This window comes from Eschscholzia californica, unplaced genomic scaffold (genome assembly GCF_041429995.1).
Source record: "Eschscholzia californica isolate CP2 unplaced genomic scaffold, dmEscCali1.0.p SCAF_3, whole genome shotgun sequence".
NCBI classification, from domain to species: domain Eukaryota; kingdom Viridiplantae; phylum Streptophyta; class Magnoliopsida; order Ranunculales; family Papaveraceae; genus Eschscholzia; species Eschscholzia californica.
The window spans coordinates 65,049,176-65,066,552 of record NW_028238420.1 but is presented as its reverse complement, the minus strand read 5'-3'; the positions used below and the strand labels follow the sequence as shown (position 1 = coordinate 65,066,552).

Genomic DNA, 17,377 nt, shown 5'->3' with positions numbered 1-17,377 from the left:
GGAAACGATTTTCACAGTACCTCTAAGGTTTTTGCTGGTACTTTTGTTTTTTCTTTAGGTTGTTAGTTGTTGATCTTTTTTCTATTTGTTGATTGTTTTGATTTTCCATGTTAGTTCTTTGATGAACAAAATGCAATTACAATTCTTTGCTGTAATCGAGTTTGAAGGAGTTTGCAAACCTAGTTTTCAGCTATAAACTTATGCGAACTCAGTTTGTAAAACGGCAATTCAAACTAAGTTTGTAATATTGTAAATGCAAACTCAGTTTGCATAAGCAATCTTGCAAATTCAATTTCTTTTGTGTTATGTGTTATGTGATAATTGATATATTGGTAAAATTTTAATTTGTATTGTGTTATATGTTATGTTCTATGTGATTCGTTATTATGTTGATTTAGTTTAAACCAGAGGAAAACAATGATCTTGTAGAACCCACTTTCACAAGAAAGGTATTTGTAACCGAAGTTACAGAGATACTAAGTCTGACGATGACAATTTTGGTCGAGCATATGGGCAACCTTGTATAGGCTCAGTACTTGTAGATTCACACCACTTAATACCATAACCATCCTATAGAGAGGACGCGATTAGAGCCCCGAAGTTTACCAAAAATTAGAACTAGTTAAACTCTGATTGCCACGTAGAACCAGTTAAAGGGAGATATTAGTAAAATTAGAACCATATTAATCCCATAACCACTCTATAGAGAGGACGCGATTAAAAATCTTAATACATTGTTATAGAGAGCTCTTCTTCCCCATTCTTCAACAAAACTAAATCAAAGGGAATAAAATAAAGAGAACGACAAATACACAAGTCAAATAGTCAGATATGAGAAGCCAAATAGAAACGAACACTTATTAACGTGCGTAAAATTCTCAAAAAAATAAGAAAAAAAATTGAGAGAGAGAACTATTACTATTTATTTTTCAATATAAGCTATAAACTTATGTTAGTTAGCTTCCACACCTTCCTCAACTCTAACATATAGAACTAACATTTAGGTCACAAACAATGCTTGTTGCTTTTATCCAACAACTATAATTTTAATTTTAAACCCTAAAATGCAAGCTAGAGAGAAAACCAAATTGAAATGAAATCAACAATACTCCTCTTTCACTCACTCCACTGCCAACCACATTAGACCATGATAGATTTTCAGTGTAGAGTTTCGACCGCCTTTTTAAACGTATAACTCTTGCATATAAAGATATAAACCAAAAAGTTTATAGCACTTAGCACAGCTAGAAGCCAATAGAAATAATCAACATGACCTCGGTTCAGATTATCCGGTATCCATCCAAGACTACCATCTCTTGTGCTCAGATTCGTAATTATCGTAATAAGTAAACTACTAAAATAATTCCCTAGTGATGCGGTCAAGTAAACGAGAGCCGAACAAATACTTCTCATTGAGTCGGGTGCTTGATCATAGAAGAATTCTAACTGCCCAATGAAGGTAAATACTTCGGCACATCCAAATATGAAATACTGAGGAATTTGCCACAAGATAGATATAGGTGTGTATTCAAGATCATAGTAGTTATTCTTTCTCACTATACGAAGACGAATGACTTCTAAGAGCCCAGCCGCTAACATCGAAAAAATAGACATTACTAGTCCTATTCCCATTCTTTGAAGTTGTGTGAATCCATTTCTATTGCCTGTGAATTTTCTTGCAATTGGAACTACTATATAGTCATAGATGGGTACCCATACAAGGATGGCAACAGTGAAGAAAGTTGAGATTGATGCTGATGGGATTTTAAATTTCATCCCTATTCTTGGATCCATTGTGTTTCCTTGCAAAACAAAAATTGTGGTAATTTGACCTAACACAATAGCGAAAACGATGCCAGTTGCCCATATAGGAAGCAATCGAATAACCGCCTTCAGTTCTTCGACTTGGGTCACTGAGCAAAGTCTCCATCTATTGAATGATTCTCTTCCGTTCGTATATTCAGTAACGACTGCAGCCTTGTCGAAAAAACTGAAAGTGTGATAAAAAAAACACATAAGAGTGAGCGAAAGAGACTTTATTTGGTTCTTCTTTAATTCAGATAATATTTGAAATCTGACTCGAGGTCTGAATTGATCCCACCCATATTTCAAAATATTTGTCTTTTTTCTGTCTCCTTATATAATATGAATAGCTCAAGCTAATTTTCGATCCATTTAAGTCAGACATAAAATTACTTTGAGTTAAGAGACGATTATCTGAAATAACATGAAATGACTACCGTGCTCCTGACTAAGACAAGTATTAAGATTAAGAAAACGAGAAAAAAAACACCATTTAGAGCTAAGTTTTATAGATAATCAATGGGAGAAGAACGAGTTAGTTACCTCAAACCATTAGTATGATAAAGTTTTCTACTTCCGTCAATAAGGGACTCTTCTATTGAAGTCTCGAAAAGAAGAGACTTATCGTCAGGAATCTGTACTTCATATTTCCTGAAAGAAGCAACTATAACTTGACAAATCTTTGTTATAGGGCTTCTACCGGGCTTATGATGACGATAAAAGCGTGTGCCAAAGAAGAAAGTTCCCACAGCAATGGCCATGGCAAAAGCTGGAATTCCAAAACCTAAACCCCAACCATAATTAGTTTGTATCCAAACTAATAGAGACGAGGCAATTAGAGCTCCTACATTGACAGAGAAATAAAACCAACTAAAGTAAGAGTCCTTCTTTGTTTTCTCATTTTCGTCAGCATCGTCAAACTGGTCAGCGCCAAATGAAGATACACATGGTTTAATTCCTCCGTTTCCGAGAGCTATAAGATAAAGTGCTATGAAACATAAGGCGATATCGTTACTTGTGGGGTAGCAAACACCGTTAACATCACATGAAGTTTTTAGCCCATTAACAGTTGCTGTCATTGTTAGCAGTATCATCCCCTACAAAATTTATATCCTCATGAGCATTTGAAACCTAAACTAGTAAAAGTGGTGTCAACAGGCCATGCGGTACAGGCATGGGCCATATCCGGCTCACGAAAGCCGGCCATGCCAGGCCCAGGTCCTACAGCACGTAAAGCCCCCCAGACCCAGGCTGAGCCAATTTGCCCAAGATCCAAGCCACACAAAGAATTAAATGTTTTGAAATGCTGACTTGGCCATGCCGAGGCTAGGGCGAGCTCAATGACAGTCAGGTTAGCCTGGTCCAAATGACACCATTGTAATAAACCAATAACGATACTTATGATCGCGTTAGTTCTTACCAAAACATAGATGATGGAGAAAGAAGCAAGTGTCCAATATCTTCCCAAGTAAGAATCAGCAAGAAAAGCTCCAATCAGTGGTGTTGCATAATAAGTTCCTGACCAATTCGTGACGTTTCTTGCTGCTGTAGCATTTCCTTGATTCAGATGAGTCTCAAGATAGTTCACTAGATTAGCACCCATCCCACAATAGGTCAATCTTTCGCAAAATTCGTTTCCTGTAATCAATTTACTATCACCATTAAAACCCTACTACTAATGAAACTTGGGTAGTATTTTTTTTTTCTCATTGTTCGAATTTGCCTCGTTTAACTTGTCTGAATATGAATCAATTAAATCAAATGGATTCAAAATCTACCTCAATCTATCATTCAAGCGAGTCAAACATCACGAGCAGGACATAAAGAAACAATGTGAAATCTACCTCGAGTCAATTCAGATATCGAGTTATATAGATTTCGTCTAAGTCTTTAAAGAAGTAAAGATATGTATTTTGAAGTAAAGAAATAAATATACCAAGAATGTAACGACAAGCTCTCCATGTTCCTGTTTTATTCCTGATTGCAGGTTTGTCATGGATATCAATGGTCCCATCTTTTGTGTATATGTCTGGCTCCATTTTTTTGCCCCACCCTTTTCACAATTTGACTAGTTCTTGATGATTGGTTACTCTATTTTTTTTATTCTTGATTCACCAAAGATTCCTATAAATCATGCAAAAAAAAGTGTTAGAATCTCAAAAGATAATAAGTAATTTTCACAATATTTCACGAAACCTCGTATTTAACTTAACAATCATATAACCAAAGAAAAAAGATTAACAGATGACCTTTGAGGATTACACAAAAAGGGGGGGAGAGAGAGAGAGCAATATATAATCAATTAACTTGCAGAAATTTGTAATAAAGACCACAAAATAGGATGAGTGTGTATTGGAGAGAAATGCTATTTGATCGGAAATGGAGGCCGACTACAACCTGCAAACTGATGTGGTCGCTTTCCGTTAATCAGGGTGTTTCTCTGTTTACATGCTCGTGCTAGTAGAATCTGTCCGCATCAGCTTTTGGGCCGTGTCAACCCAATTTTCTGGCCAGATAGCATTTTCTCATTCATTTTGGGAACATGGGTAATTTAACAAATATATTTCTATTAGGAATAAACAAAATCTAATGATTAAGAATGAAATTAGTGTTTTTACCTTAATCATCATTGTTTTTTTGGTCAAGCTTAATCATCACTGTTAACAGCATCATTAGCAAAATCTTTAATAGGAATCTAATGAGGAAGTCATATACTTGCCAACATTTTTTGTGGTTGAAAATATTGACCAATGATGAAAAACTTAAACATATATTCTAAAATTTGAAGGATTATTCTTCTTTATAAAAGTAATGTAGTTTCCATATTTAAAAGATTTACAGAGAAAAACTAATAGAGTTTTCAAATAATTACAGCTAACAAGAATTCCAAATTTGTGAAAAATGGGTTGTTGGGATAATTTCAAATGTGTGGCTCTAATGGTAAATTTAACCACTACCCCAAAAAAATAACTTTATAATTAGAATTCTAGTTAAATAAAATAACAAGGAAGATTGCTAAAAGTTGTTATACGTTCGCAACAATGATTTGCTTACTTTACACATAATATATCTCAAACTCTTAAAGTTGTTAGTTAGGCAATGCGTTTGTTTTTTTAAAACGTGAGCCCCTTGTACAACCTCCAAAAAGAAAATAAAAGAAACGTCTTAAAAAAGAATATCGTCTTTATCTTATTTTGAAAAAAAAATCTTTAAGAACATCTTCAAGGGTGCTCTAAAAGGTACAAATTTTGGAGGAGCACAGTGATGCTCCAAGCTCCAAACTTCTTTAAACTTGGAGCACAATGAGGAGGCCCCCTCCATATTTGGAGGGGTCATTCCTCCAAACTCTTGGGTTTGACCTTTTTTGCTTTTTAAATAAAAATTTGAGTCATTTTTAATTGGATTTTTGAGTCAACAGTACAAAATCTGGGGGGTAAACCCAAAAAAAATCCACTCTTGCCCAAAAATAGTTGCAGGTCCAAATGTCAGTTTTTTTTTTTATTCCCCTCTTGCCCTTGGACGGGACATGCTGACGTTTTCCTGAAAAAAAAAAGTCTGGTAAATAAAATAATTTACCAGTACACGAAAAATTCAAAGTTTCAAAATTTTTTGAAAATTTGAAATTTTGAAACGAAATTTCAAATTCCCGCCTAGCAAACCATCTCTTCCCGGTAAATAAAATAATTTCCTGTACACAAAAAATTCCAATTGTCAAATTTTTTTGAAATTTTCAAACGAAATCTTTTTTTCGAAATTTTCAAACGAAATTTCAAATTCCCGGCCAAAATTTCAATTTTTTTTTTTAAATTTTAAATTCCCGGGCAAATTTTGAAATTTTTTTGAAAATTTTAAATTCCCGCCCAGCAAAAGTGTCTAGTACAGAAAAAAATTTCCAGTAAATAAAATAATTTCCCGGTCACAAATTTTTTTTTTTCGAAGTTTTGAAATTTTCAAACGAAAATTCAAATTCCCGCCCAAATTTTCAAATTTTTTTACGAAATTTCAAATTCCCGCCCAGCAAAAATGTCTAGTACAGAAAAAAATTTCCAGTAAATAAAATAATTTACCAAAAAAAATTGCGTTTCCCGGGAATTTTTCGGTGGTTGTTCCGTAATTTTCTGAACAGTACACATTCTGATGGACGGGTTGTCAGATTATTTTTCAGAAAAAAAATCGTTTCCCGAGAATTTTCGATGGCAATTTTGTAATTTTCGATAGCATGAACGGTAAATACTTTATTTTTTAAGGGCCCTTTACGTAATTTTGACCCCCCAAACTGACACATTGGACCTCCTTTACATTTTTAGGCAACTTTGGGTGGGATTTCATTTTGGCCCCCTTTTTGGACCAATGGCCCAACCCCTCTTTTTAATTTTCAAATTTATATTTAAATCCTTAATAAATCTTTTGAAGTCTCTACATTGATTTTAAGTTGTTGTTTTCAAGTTTCCATTCCATTATGCCATAAAGTTCATGTCTTCAATATAAATCAAAATAATGATTATGTTCCGTTTTAATTTATATATCTATATTATATTAATAAATAAGAATGTATAAATTAATAATGTTTGTCGAAAATTAACATAACTAAATTTATGAATTATAATTAGTATTAGTCTTTTTACTATATAATATACATTAGGTTTTGGATGAGTATACAGATCTCCACCTTAGGTGGGGGTTTATCCTTTTATTTACTGAGATGGGCCAAGGGAAATTATATAGGCGCCCACCATTGACTATAGACACCACACCCGAATGCACCAAAATTTGCTTATAGCGGAAAACGTCTACCTAGACTAAACCTATAGTTTGGCTATAGGTTGCACTTGACTTCGATCAAAGGCGTTGGACTTAGATGACGATTAACAAAAAATAAATAAAAATAATATCATCATAGTCAACAAACAAATTTGACACTAATAGAGTTGAACCATTTGTAGAAATATTAGAAGATAACTGAATTTGCATTAAACAATAAAAACAAAAGTAGTTGTTAGGGTTAGTTCAAAGAGGGGCTTAACATGTATGTGCATAGAAGATGGTATTTGTTTGTATCACAAGATTCTTGGTGTTTTACATTTCATGTGTTATCCACCTCAAGTCTTATCCAGAATAGGTAACATGGTCCCTAATATCATGTGAACTTTGGATATATTTGTTTTTTATATATTTATGAGTATCATTTTATATTTTGGTCAAAGAAGTTCAATTCTGTTTGGTATAATTAAGACATCCTCTGGTGCAGATTTTGATTGGACTAGGTGAAAGTCAATTGATGCATCACAGTCGATTTAACTAGGTCTAGAAGTAGAATATGTAATCAATTTTATTACTTTGTTGTTATTTTTAAATTTTAGAAGAAGTATTAAAGAAAATTAATTTTTTTTTATTTATCTTACCTCTAAAAACACATGCTTTTAAACGGTCTTATCAGTAAAGAAAACAAATTTTAATTTATCAAAAATATAAATAATTTATAACTTAATATATGTTAGAATAGACAAATTCACAAATTCATTTCTTAACTATATTTGTTCTTTTTTGTTGTAAATGATAAGGGGAATTGACTTCTTTTTTGGGTAGATATGTCAAGAGTGGGGGCCATTGCATGTTCATGGTGATGCCTTGTGTTATGGTGTTTGCTAGCATGTCTTCATGAATGGATACGCTCAAGAAAACAAATATACGGTCTCTTGATGGGGTTATGGACCCACTCCCCTCTTCTTTCCCACAAAATTTGGGTTTGATGATCTTATCAATGATTGTACTAACTAATCACTTGTTTTTTGGTGTGCCCCCAAGTAAGAAGCACCAAGTTGCTGCCACCACTCAAACTTTTAAGACATTTGTTGTATCAAAAATATATAAATTGTGTAGCATTTTATCCAAGGGAAAAGATATATTTTTTTTTTGTTAAGAGAAAGGAAAAGATATTTGTTTTTTGATAAAATAGTCCCAAAAGTATAAAGTGAGTATAGATCAACATACTTCGAGAAAATAAGCAATTTATTAGAATTAATCGATTATATTCCTTTGATTGTATCTCAAAATTTCTCACCTTCTTGGGTTTTTATTTTTTTAACCTCTATTAGTCTACATGGTTTCTTATCTCTCAACTGCCTAAATCTGTCTCTTTCATTAACCAAACCATTTTTTTTTTGATGAAAATAGGCCATTGCCTGCTTTATTAGCTATTAGAACAATAATGAATGTTGGCTAAATCTGCCGCCAACGGACATACAATGCAACTAGGAGTCTGATAGATCTCCAAAGTTTGATTCAAGTTTACATTAGAGAACTTTGCTAACATATGCGCAACATTACTCGCCTCACGTGGACAATAAGAGAACTCTGTCTTCTCAAGCTTTGCAATATCTGACTGGATCTCCATTACAATCGGTCTTATTCTCCACGGTACCTCATTCAACTCCTTTGAGCATCCATTTATTACAATCATAGCATCGCCCTCAATACCACACTCATACTCGGGGATTAGTAGTGCAACGGAAAGTGCTAGCTTTGTTGCCCTTGTTTCTGCTTCCAAAGGCGATGAGGATCGACAATTGGTTGTTGGGGCCATCACAAACTCTCCTCTTTCATTTCTATAAACAGCAGCAAGTGTGGCATTACCATTGAAGTATGCAGCATCGAAATTCACCTTTAACTGCCCGGATTTTGGTGAAACTCAGATTTTGAGATTAGGCGCGAGCCTTGCTTCAATGATTTCATGACTCAATACCGGGTCTAAGAATTCCTTATACATATTTTGTGCTTCTTGGATGATTCTATAATTGTTCAGTGCTATATTTTCAAACGTACACTTGTTTCTTGCTTTCCATAAGAATCATATGTAACGTAGATACGGAGTGTTATCACTTCTTCCTGCACCTCACTCATTAACCAATCAATTTCTTAAAGAGGGGATTTCCGAACACCCCATTAAGACATGATTGAAACATGCTTATTATTATTAGCCACTGTTAGAACTGAAAGTCACGGAAGCTATCGAACCTATCTAGAAATTGATCCGACTATGAAGATTAATCGAAAAAACTAAGCCAAAATCAAATATGCAAACAGAAATTAACGAGGTTCGGCCTAAAGCCTACGTCCTCGGGCGAACAAGAAATCTTTATTGAAGGATAGATGAAGACGACTCACACAACCCGCAAGTTCGTCCCAAGATGGTACCGTATAGAAATTAACCTTCTATACTAAATCTTCGACGACCGAGAAATTAAACACCGCTCAAAACTATGAACAAAAATTTTCTCTCTCACTTGCTCTCTCTCTTTAGCTCTCTCTAAAGAAGAGTTGTTGTTGCTTGTGTTGATGATGGTTACCAATACACAAACCCCTATATATAGTTTTTTTATCCACCGACCATAATAGGAATTGGTAGCCTTGTAGCCAAAATTTAGAAACCAAAGAAAGCCGACCTCAATCCAATTGATGCCATGAAACCGCCTATTGGCTTTTGCAAAACTAAACCGCCAATACCAATATCCTATACTGCCTTCTTTTGGAAACTGCCTTCTTTTGGAAACTGCCTCAAATGCCTCTTACAATTCTCCACCTCGTACACAATTTGATACTCTTCAAATTTTAGACGAACACCAGGATACTCCTTGTAAGATATATCTACTTCTTGTAACTTCATCCGACTGCGCCATATGACCATGACTGCCTACGTACCCTTTTACAGGATCAAGCCTACCGTAGTTCTACCAATCCTTCACATAAAGATTACCTTGTCGCCATTACGCCCTTTCGGGCAACTTAACACGAGCCGATTTGTAGCAATTCCAGGCAATGCTGAAACTTGCTACATGTTACCACTTTAGTCAACATGTCCGCGGGATTCTCATCTGTGTGTACCTTCATAAGAGAAACATCACCTTCCTCTATGACATCTCGTACAAAGTGATACCTAACATCGATATGCTTAGTACGAGCATGATGGACCTGATTCTTCGCCAAGTGGATCGCATGATGGGCCTAGAAAGGTTACCCTAAATAGGTCTACACCCGCAAGTGCACGGGTGTCAAGTTGTAATTTTTCCGGTAAGACCGGTTCGTTCCTCAGAGACTAAGTGAAACCTATTCTAAGACTTGGAAGTAACTTGGTTTTTGGTTTTGATGAGGTTTTGGTAATAAAATAGAATAAATAAAATATTAAAATAAAATTGCGGAAAGAAAATAATTACAAATGATACAAGGAACTCAAATGGGGGAGAGCCTAGGGTTTTCTGAATCCGTCTATATAATCAGTTCTAACGACAATTTAATTTGGTCTAATTCGATTGTTCTTTGTATAACTCAGATTTTCAGTCCATGGATGGTCTAAAAACCCGGAAGATATTATCGTTAAAATAATAAAAACTGTAATAAATTTATCATTAGAACAATTATTAAAACTTCATCTAAAACCCTAGATAGGAAAGTTAGTTACTCATGGATAAAATAAATTAGAAAATTAAATAAAGAGAGGAAGAAGAAAACTCAACTTTTTCGCTTTTTCCAAACCAAACAGAGCCTTAGGGAAAGATTTTCCTTCTGTTTTCCCAAAATTCTGCCAAACAGACCCTTAGAGAAAATTATTTTCTCATCTTCCCGGAAACGATTTCCAGGTGAGAAAATAATTTTCCTTCCCTGGTTTTTCTTCTCTCTTTACTGTTTTCTCCTTCTTTCTCACTCTAACCTTTCTATACTGTTTTCTCTTTCTCTTTTCTCTCTTTCTCTTTTCTTTCTCTTTCTCTCTCTATATCTCTACTAATCTGATTTATAAAACAAAGATAAGAGGAAGAAGATTCAATAACTAATGATGTTCTGTTTACTCAATCAATACCCTCTCTCTCTCTCACAAAGATAAAAAGATAATGACAAGTCTAAATCCTCTCTGGTTTTCTCTTAGTAAACTTTGAGGAGTTGATTAACAAGAAAAGAATAAAAAGATGAAGAAGATAATGATAACTCTTTCTCTGTTATTTTCTTTCCCTCACTACAAATCTCTCTTCCTCTCACTATTGATGTTTTCTTTCTCTCACTAAAATAAAAACAGAAGAATGAGATGAAGATGATGATGATGGTAATAACTCTCTCTCTAATAATTTCTGGTTTTGTTGAGCTACCAAGAGGATGAACCCCCGGCTGAGATGGTGATTTTTGACCCCAAACCGAGATAAAAAATGATGATGCTCTCCCTGTCCTGTTTATACCCGAGAAGAATATCTTTCCCTCTCAAATATCTTCTCTCCAGCCTGCCAATTTTCTTTCCTTTCAATTCTCTACATAGAATATCAATTGAATTTCATCCATCCTTCTTTAGCTGTTATTATTTCTTTAACTCTGAATAATGTTCTCATAATTTTCCTTTAATCTCATTGAATCTCCAGCTTTAATTTCCATACTTCTAAGAAGCAATAAAATCTTTCCTTCTTTGTCTCTAACGAAAATCTACAGCCATCTCTTCCAATTTCCTTTCTCTGTTCTTCCTTCCATATTCACGTTCTCTTTCCTCTTTCTATTCTCTATCATATCCAAAGATAGAAAAAAGGAAAAGATTTTGAATTATTTATAAATCTAAGAAGGGAATGAATGATGGATGCCCTTCACGTGAATGCTGTTGGGTTTAAAAGATTTTGCTACACCTTAGGCACATCAAAATTCGATAAGGTGGACGTCCAGACGTTGGATCTTTCCGTCTCGTGCCATGTGTCCTACAAATTGATGTTTGGGCATTGAGGACTATAAATGAGATGCACCGAATCATTGTTAATGAAATTCCATAGTGCCTCTCAATGTGCCCGAAGTTGTACCACCCGCACATCTCACCGTCCATCTTTTGTTCTACTACTCACACGTGTCCTTCTCGAATTCTGGTAAACTAGATATGACCAAAAGTTTGACTTGCTCTCATTTGCTCTCCCGGACTCCGATTCGACTTCCGTTTTCGCCGTTGGATTCGTCTCGGGTTCTACTTTCACATGAGCACTAATATTGACCAGAATACCCTTGTCATTAAAATGACCAAAATGCCCCTCAAGTATGTCTTTATCACGATGTTTTCGCATCGAACTCCGTAAATGAGACCTGAGAAAGAAAATAAAACAAATCATCAGAGTAACCGCTCGAACTGGACTAACTAACCCGAGTTAAGAGATTCAGATGGGACATTTTCATGTCTCATCAAACATCCCCAAACTTAGATTTTGCTAGTCCTCGAGCAAAACAGAAAGATAAAACTAAACCCACCTTCACCACTTTCGTAGGGAATCACGATTGCACTTAGCACGTGCAACAAGCCGTTAAACCCCTAGGTTTCCCCTAGTGGACGAGTTTTGTCTCGTGAGGGTTTGCAGTGAATCTACCCACAAAATTCAAGGATTTCAAAAATGCAGAAGGGTCTAAATATGGTATGGACTAAAAATGTTTATCCGGTAAGTTTTCGAAAGTTAATAGAAATGAAATCCAAGCTAACCAAACCATACAAAAGCTAAAATTCCTTCACTAGTAATCAAGACCCGAAGTGCACGTGACCAGCCAATATGAGCATCATTTCAGTTCCGAACAGACAAGACCTCGATTACTTTCTCAATACATTTCGCCTCGACTGTTGCCTCACGGTCATACACTCAAAAATTTAAGTCACTCAGAAATGGTTCGCTCAATGTGCGAGTATGAGTATGAAGGAAAACTCAACACATTACAAAAGACGGACTAAATTTTTGGTAACGACTGATCTCATAGAAATGAAACAACCACTAATACGGAATGGGGAAGCTAACCAACTCTTCTCACCTGATCAACTATCTAACAATGCTTTCTAGAGGTTAATAGACTATAATGATGATGTCACTAGAACTCCTGAGAACTCGACGTCTTCAAATCTTCAAAAACTACTTCAAGGGATAAACACTTAAACAAAACTACATAAACATTTTTTTTCTTTTTCTATTTCTTTGTTTTTTTTTTTTTTTTTTTTTTTTTTTTTTTTTTTTTCACTTCTGGTAATGCACTCTAAAATACACAACTTACTTTCTCAACAATTTCCTTGAGTATAATTTTCTCCACTTTGCTTCATGCCTTATTCTCAGGGTTCTAAATGATGAGGTTCGTATCTTCCTCTAGTTGACACTGTTTTCAAGTTTCTCAGACTACAAGAGAAAGGTTTACTTCCTGATGACATCCCTAGTGGTTGTAAAATTTGAACTCAAGAGATCAACTGAGCTCTAATGAATATTGCGAGGTTGAGTAGCTCTTCATTCTACTCAGAGTTAGCTCAGAAGAGATCACTCAAAACAAAAAGAAAGGCTCAGAATCTCACATAGGTTAAGTCTCCACCAATGATCGATTAAGTTCTCTTAGAAATGTCCACTCTTCACCTATCTAACACTCACATGGCTAGTGCACAGACAACTTCAAGACTCGAAATTCGTGGAAAAACCTTTAGCAAAAGTGTAGTACAACCAACTAGACTCTATAACTATTAACAAGCAAAAATAACTAGACTCACATTTTCAATCCAAAAATTTAAAATTTTGAAAAATTTTGAACCCTTTTGAATTTTTGAAATAAGGACGCAAAAATTTCAATCCCCTATCCCCAAACTTAAACCGAACATTGTCCTCAATGTTCTGAAGACTATGCAAAAAAATAACAGGGTGAAGGGAAAGATATTACCTGATTCCAACGTCCTAACAGTGGGTTGCCTCCCAGAAAGCGCTAAGTTTAACGTCTTCAGCCAGACGAAACAGATGACTCGAAAAAATAGAAGAATTATACCTACTGGATTACAAATATGTGATTAACTGTAAACCAATAATCGATACATCTGTGGGTCCACCCAAAACACAAAGTTTTCGGTGAACGATAGTCTCACATTTTTTTGAATTGCAGAGAGTGCATGTGAGACTATCAAAGAAGAGGGGCAATCCCCAAACTTAGTGGATGCACAGTCCACTAAGTAACTATAAATACTCGGACCAATGACTGGAAAGTCATAAAAAGGATCGACATAACAATGAAGGGCCAATATATCCGTCGAAGGCAGAAAGTCATCTGCAAGTTTAGTGGATAGAATATCCACTATTTCCATAGACGTTCTAGAGGAGACATCTGAAGTGTCCCAAAAGGGATCAACAACCGAGTCTGAGACCATGTGAAAGGTCAAACTAGACTCTAAGGGTAAGGCAATATGCTCGGGGACCAGGTCAAGGTCCATGGTTTCCTTAGGTAAACAGTCTGACAAACTATCTAACATGTCTCTACTATCATCAATGTCCTCAAATACATCTGGAGTCTCGCAGTCATTCATAATATCATGCCTTCCTAGAATTTCATCTAAGGCTGACTCCTTACAAATCTCAAATGTCGGAAAGTTCAGAATAGTGTCATTCCCAAACTTGCTCATAGCGCCGTCATTCTGGATATCAACGTCTAATACAGTCCTATCATGGTGAGATGACATAGGTGGAGGAAGCAAGACAACAAGGTCATCAGACCTTTCAGGCTCTAGGATATTATCAGTAAATTCATCGACATTTAACTTAGTACTAGGGTTAGACGTATTAACCTCGTCATCGTACCTAGTACCTTCCTGAGTTTGGGGTGGTGAACCCCCTTCCTCGTCGGCGAATAACTGTGACTTAAACATTTTCATCTGTTGAGCCAAGGACTCAGTATCCTGCTGCATTTGAGTCGTAAATTGTGACATAATCTCAATAAGACGACTCTCGGACTCTGATCGAGATCTATCTTCAAGAGTCTCCTCATAATAAGGCTCACTAGTGTAATTAAATGAAGACTCTTGATAAAAACTCTCACCGTACATATTAGGATCATACCTGTCTCTAAAGTCATTGGTCTCAGAATAGTGTGGACTATAAGGTCTCTCATATATATTTGGCGTCGGACCATATCCATCGCTAATCGGACCATCTCCACACATTTGCTGATAATCTCTTAATGTCATATGAGATCGATCAGGCTCATATGGTCTACTCCACTCACTAATCGGACTGTTTCTAGACATTCGTTTATAATCCTGAAATGTCATACCCGGTCGGTTAGGCTCGTCTCTACACATCTGTTGGTACTCTCCTAGGGTCATACCAGTTCGGTTAGGCTCAACTAGCCTATTCCCCTCGTTAAGTCGTTGACAATCTCTTAAAGTCGTACCACGTTGGTTAAGCAACTGTTGGTATTCTCTTAAGGTTATATCAAGGTCATCATCACCAACAGGGTATGTCCAACCATTAGAAAAATGCGCCATGATGGTCAGGCACGATCACAAGATGAGAATTGACACTTATGTAACTAAACTTGACTCCTTTCTTTTGGTCCAAAATTTTTTTTTTTTTTTTTTTAAACACGAAAACCGAGGAAGCACTACTAAGATCTTATAAAAAGTACCCACTAACAGGGGATTCGTGGGTGATTAGAGAAAGTTACCTCCCGTTCGAGACGGGCGACGACCTTTGCAGACGACTCGGGCCACTCTCCCCGCGAGTGTTCGAACCCGAGGCTTCGTTTTGGTTTTTCGGTTACAATTTATGCCCTTTAAATTAGGGTCAAAACTTAAATCCAAAAATAAAGTCTAGAAAGTCTAAAGTCTCTCTCTCACCAAAAATAAAATAAAATAAAACTGTAAATTTCTTCTTTTCGACTCCTCCTCCTTGTTTGCGCCTTCTCTTTCGCTCCTTAATGCCCTGCACACCAAAAATAGAGAAGCAAGTCAAAGTGGCCAAAAATAAAAACTTACCAAAAATAAAAACTTTCCAAGTTTAGAAAAAATTTTGAACTTAGTCCCCGGCAGCGGCGCCAAAAACTTGATGGGCCTAGAAAGGTTACCCTAAATAGGTCTACACCCGCAAGTGCACGGGTGTCAAGTTGTAATTTTTCCGGTAAGACCGGTTCGTTCCTCAGAGACTAAGTGAAACCTATTCTAAGACTTGGAAGTAACTTGGTTTTTGGTTTTGATGAGGTTTTGGTAATAAAATAGAATAAATAAAATATTAAAATAAAATTGCGGAAAGAAAATAATTACAAATGATACAAGGAACTCAAATGGGGGAGAGCCTAGGGTTTTCTGAATCCGTCTATATAATCAGTTCTAACGACAATTTAATTTGGTCTAATTCGATTGTTCTTTGTATAACTCAGATTTTCAGTCCATGGATGGTCTAAAAACCCGGAAGATATTATCGTTAAAATAATAAAAACTGTAATAAATTTATCATTAGAACAATTATTAAAACTTCATCTAAAACCCTAGATAGGAAAGTTAGTTACTCATGGATAAAATAAATTAGAAAATTAAATAAAGAGAGGAAGAAGAAAACTCAACTTTTTCGCTTTTTCCAAACCAAACAGAGCCTTAGGGAAAGATTTTCCTTCTGTTTTCCCAAAATTCTGCCAAACAGACCCTTAGAGAAAATTATTTTCTCATCTTCCCGGAAACGATTTCCAGGTGAGAAAATAATTTTCCTTCCCTGGTTTTTCTTCTCTCTTTACTGTTTTCTCCTTCTTTCTCACTCTAACCTTTCTATACTGTTTTCTCTTTCTCTTTTCTCTCTTTCTCTTTTCTTTCTCTTTCTCTCTCTATATCTCTACTAATCTGATTTATAAAACAAAGATAAGAGGAAGAAGATTCAATAACTAATGATGTTCTGTTTACTCAATCAATACCCTCTCTCTCTCTCACAAAGATAAAAAGATAATGACAAGTCTAAATCCTCTCTGGTTTTCTCTTAGTAAACTTTGAGGAGTTGATTAACAAGAAAAGAATAAAAAGATGAAGAAGATAATGATAACTCTTTCTCTGTTATTTTCTTTCCCTCACTACAAATCTCTCTTCCTCTCACTATTGATGTTTTCTTTCTCTCACTAAAATAAAAACAGAAGAATGAGATGAAGATGATGATGATGGTAATAACTCTCTCTCTAATAATTTCTGGTTTTGTTGAGCTACCAAGAGGATGAACCCCCGGCTGAGATGGTGATTTTTGACCCCAAACCGAGATAAAAAATGATGATGCTCTCCCTGTCCTGTTTATACCCGAGAAGAATATCTTTCCCTCTCAAATATCTTCTCTCCAGCCTGCCAATTTTCTTTCCTTTCAATTCTCTACATAGAATATCAATTGAATTTCATCCATCCTTCTTTAGCTGTTATTATTTCTTTAACTCTGAATAATGTTCTCATAATTTTCCTTTAATCTCATTGAATCTCCAGCTTTAATTTCCATACTTCTAAGAAGCAATAAAATCTTTCCTTCTTTGTCTCTAACGAAAATCTACAGCCATCTCTTCCAATTTCCTTTCTCTGTTCTTCCTTCCATATTCACGTTCTCTTTCCTCTTTCTATTCTCTATCATATCCAAAGATAGAAAAAAGGAAAAGATTTTGAATTATTTATAAATCTAAGAAGGGAATGAATGATGGATGCCCTTCACGTGAATGCTGTTGGGTTTAAAAGATTTTGCTACACCTTAGGCACATCAAAATTCGATAAGGTGGACGTCCAGACGTTGGATCTTTCCGTCTCGTGCCATGTGTCCTACAAATTGAT

At 35.5% G+C, this 17,377-nt stretch overlaps 1 protein-coding gene across 3 annotated transcripts; it reads right to left on the bottom strand.

Moving 5' to 3' along the window:
- Positions 1–899: 899 nt before the first annotated feature.
- LOC147553394 (protein NRT1/ PTR FAMILY 8.1-like) lies at positions 900–5,063 on the bottom strand. Of its 3 annotated transcripts, none has more exons than XM_086671839.1 (6): positions 4,422–5,063; positions 4,201–4,309; positions 3,740–3,927; positions 3,224–3,441; positions 2,347–2,900; positions 900–1,990 (listed from the first exon to the last, which is right to left on the bottom strand). In XM_086671839.1, exons 3-6 carry the CDS (start codon positions 3,840–3,842, stop codon positions 1,159–1,161), a joined length of 1,707 nt encoding a protein of 568 aa, XP_086527965.1. In that variant the 5' UTR covers positions 3,843–3,927; positions 4,201–4,309; positions 4,422–5,063; the 3' UTR covers positions 900–1,158. The 3 variants fall into 3 exon arrangements, with proteins under 3 accessions (XP_086527965.1, XP_086527966.1, XP_086527964.1); XM_086671840.1 differs by having other exon boundaries at positions 4,451–4,795; XM_086671838.1 differs by lacking the exon at positions 4,201–4,309 and having other exon boundaries at positions 4,422–4,719.
- Positions 5,064–17,377: the final 12,314 nt, after the last annotated feature.

Bases quoted from the DNA above. Each gene is read 5' to 3' on its own strand.
- LOC147553394 (XM_086671839.1), bottom strand. From the start codon at position 3,842: ATGGAGCCAGACATATACACAAAAGATGGGACCATTGATATCCATGAC. The intron at 3,442-3,739 runs GTATATTTATTT...AATTGATTACAG, and splicing joins AGCTTGTCGTTACATTCTTG to GAAACGAATTTTGCGAAAGA. The intron at 1,991-2,346 runs GTAACTAACTCG...TCACACTTTCAG, and splicing joins TATCATACTAATGGTTTGAG to TTTTTTCGACAAGGCTGCAG.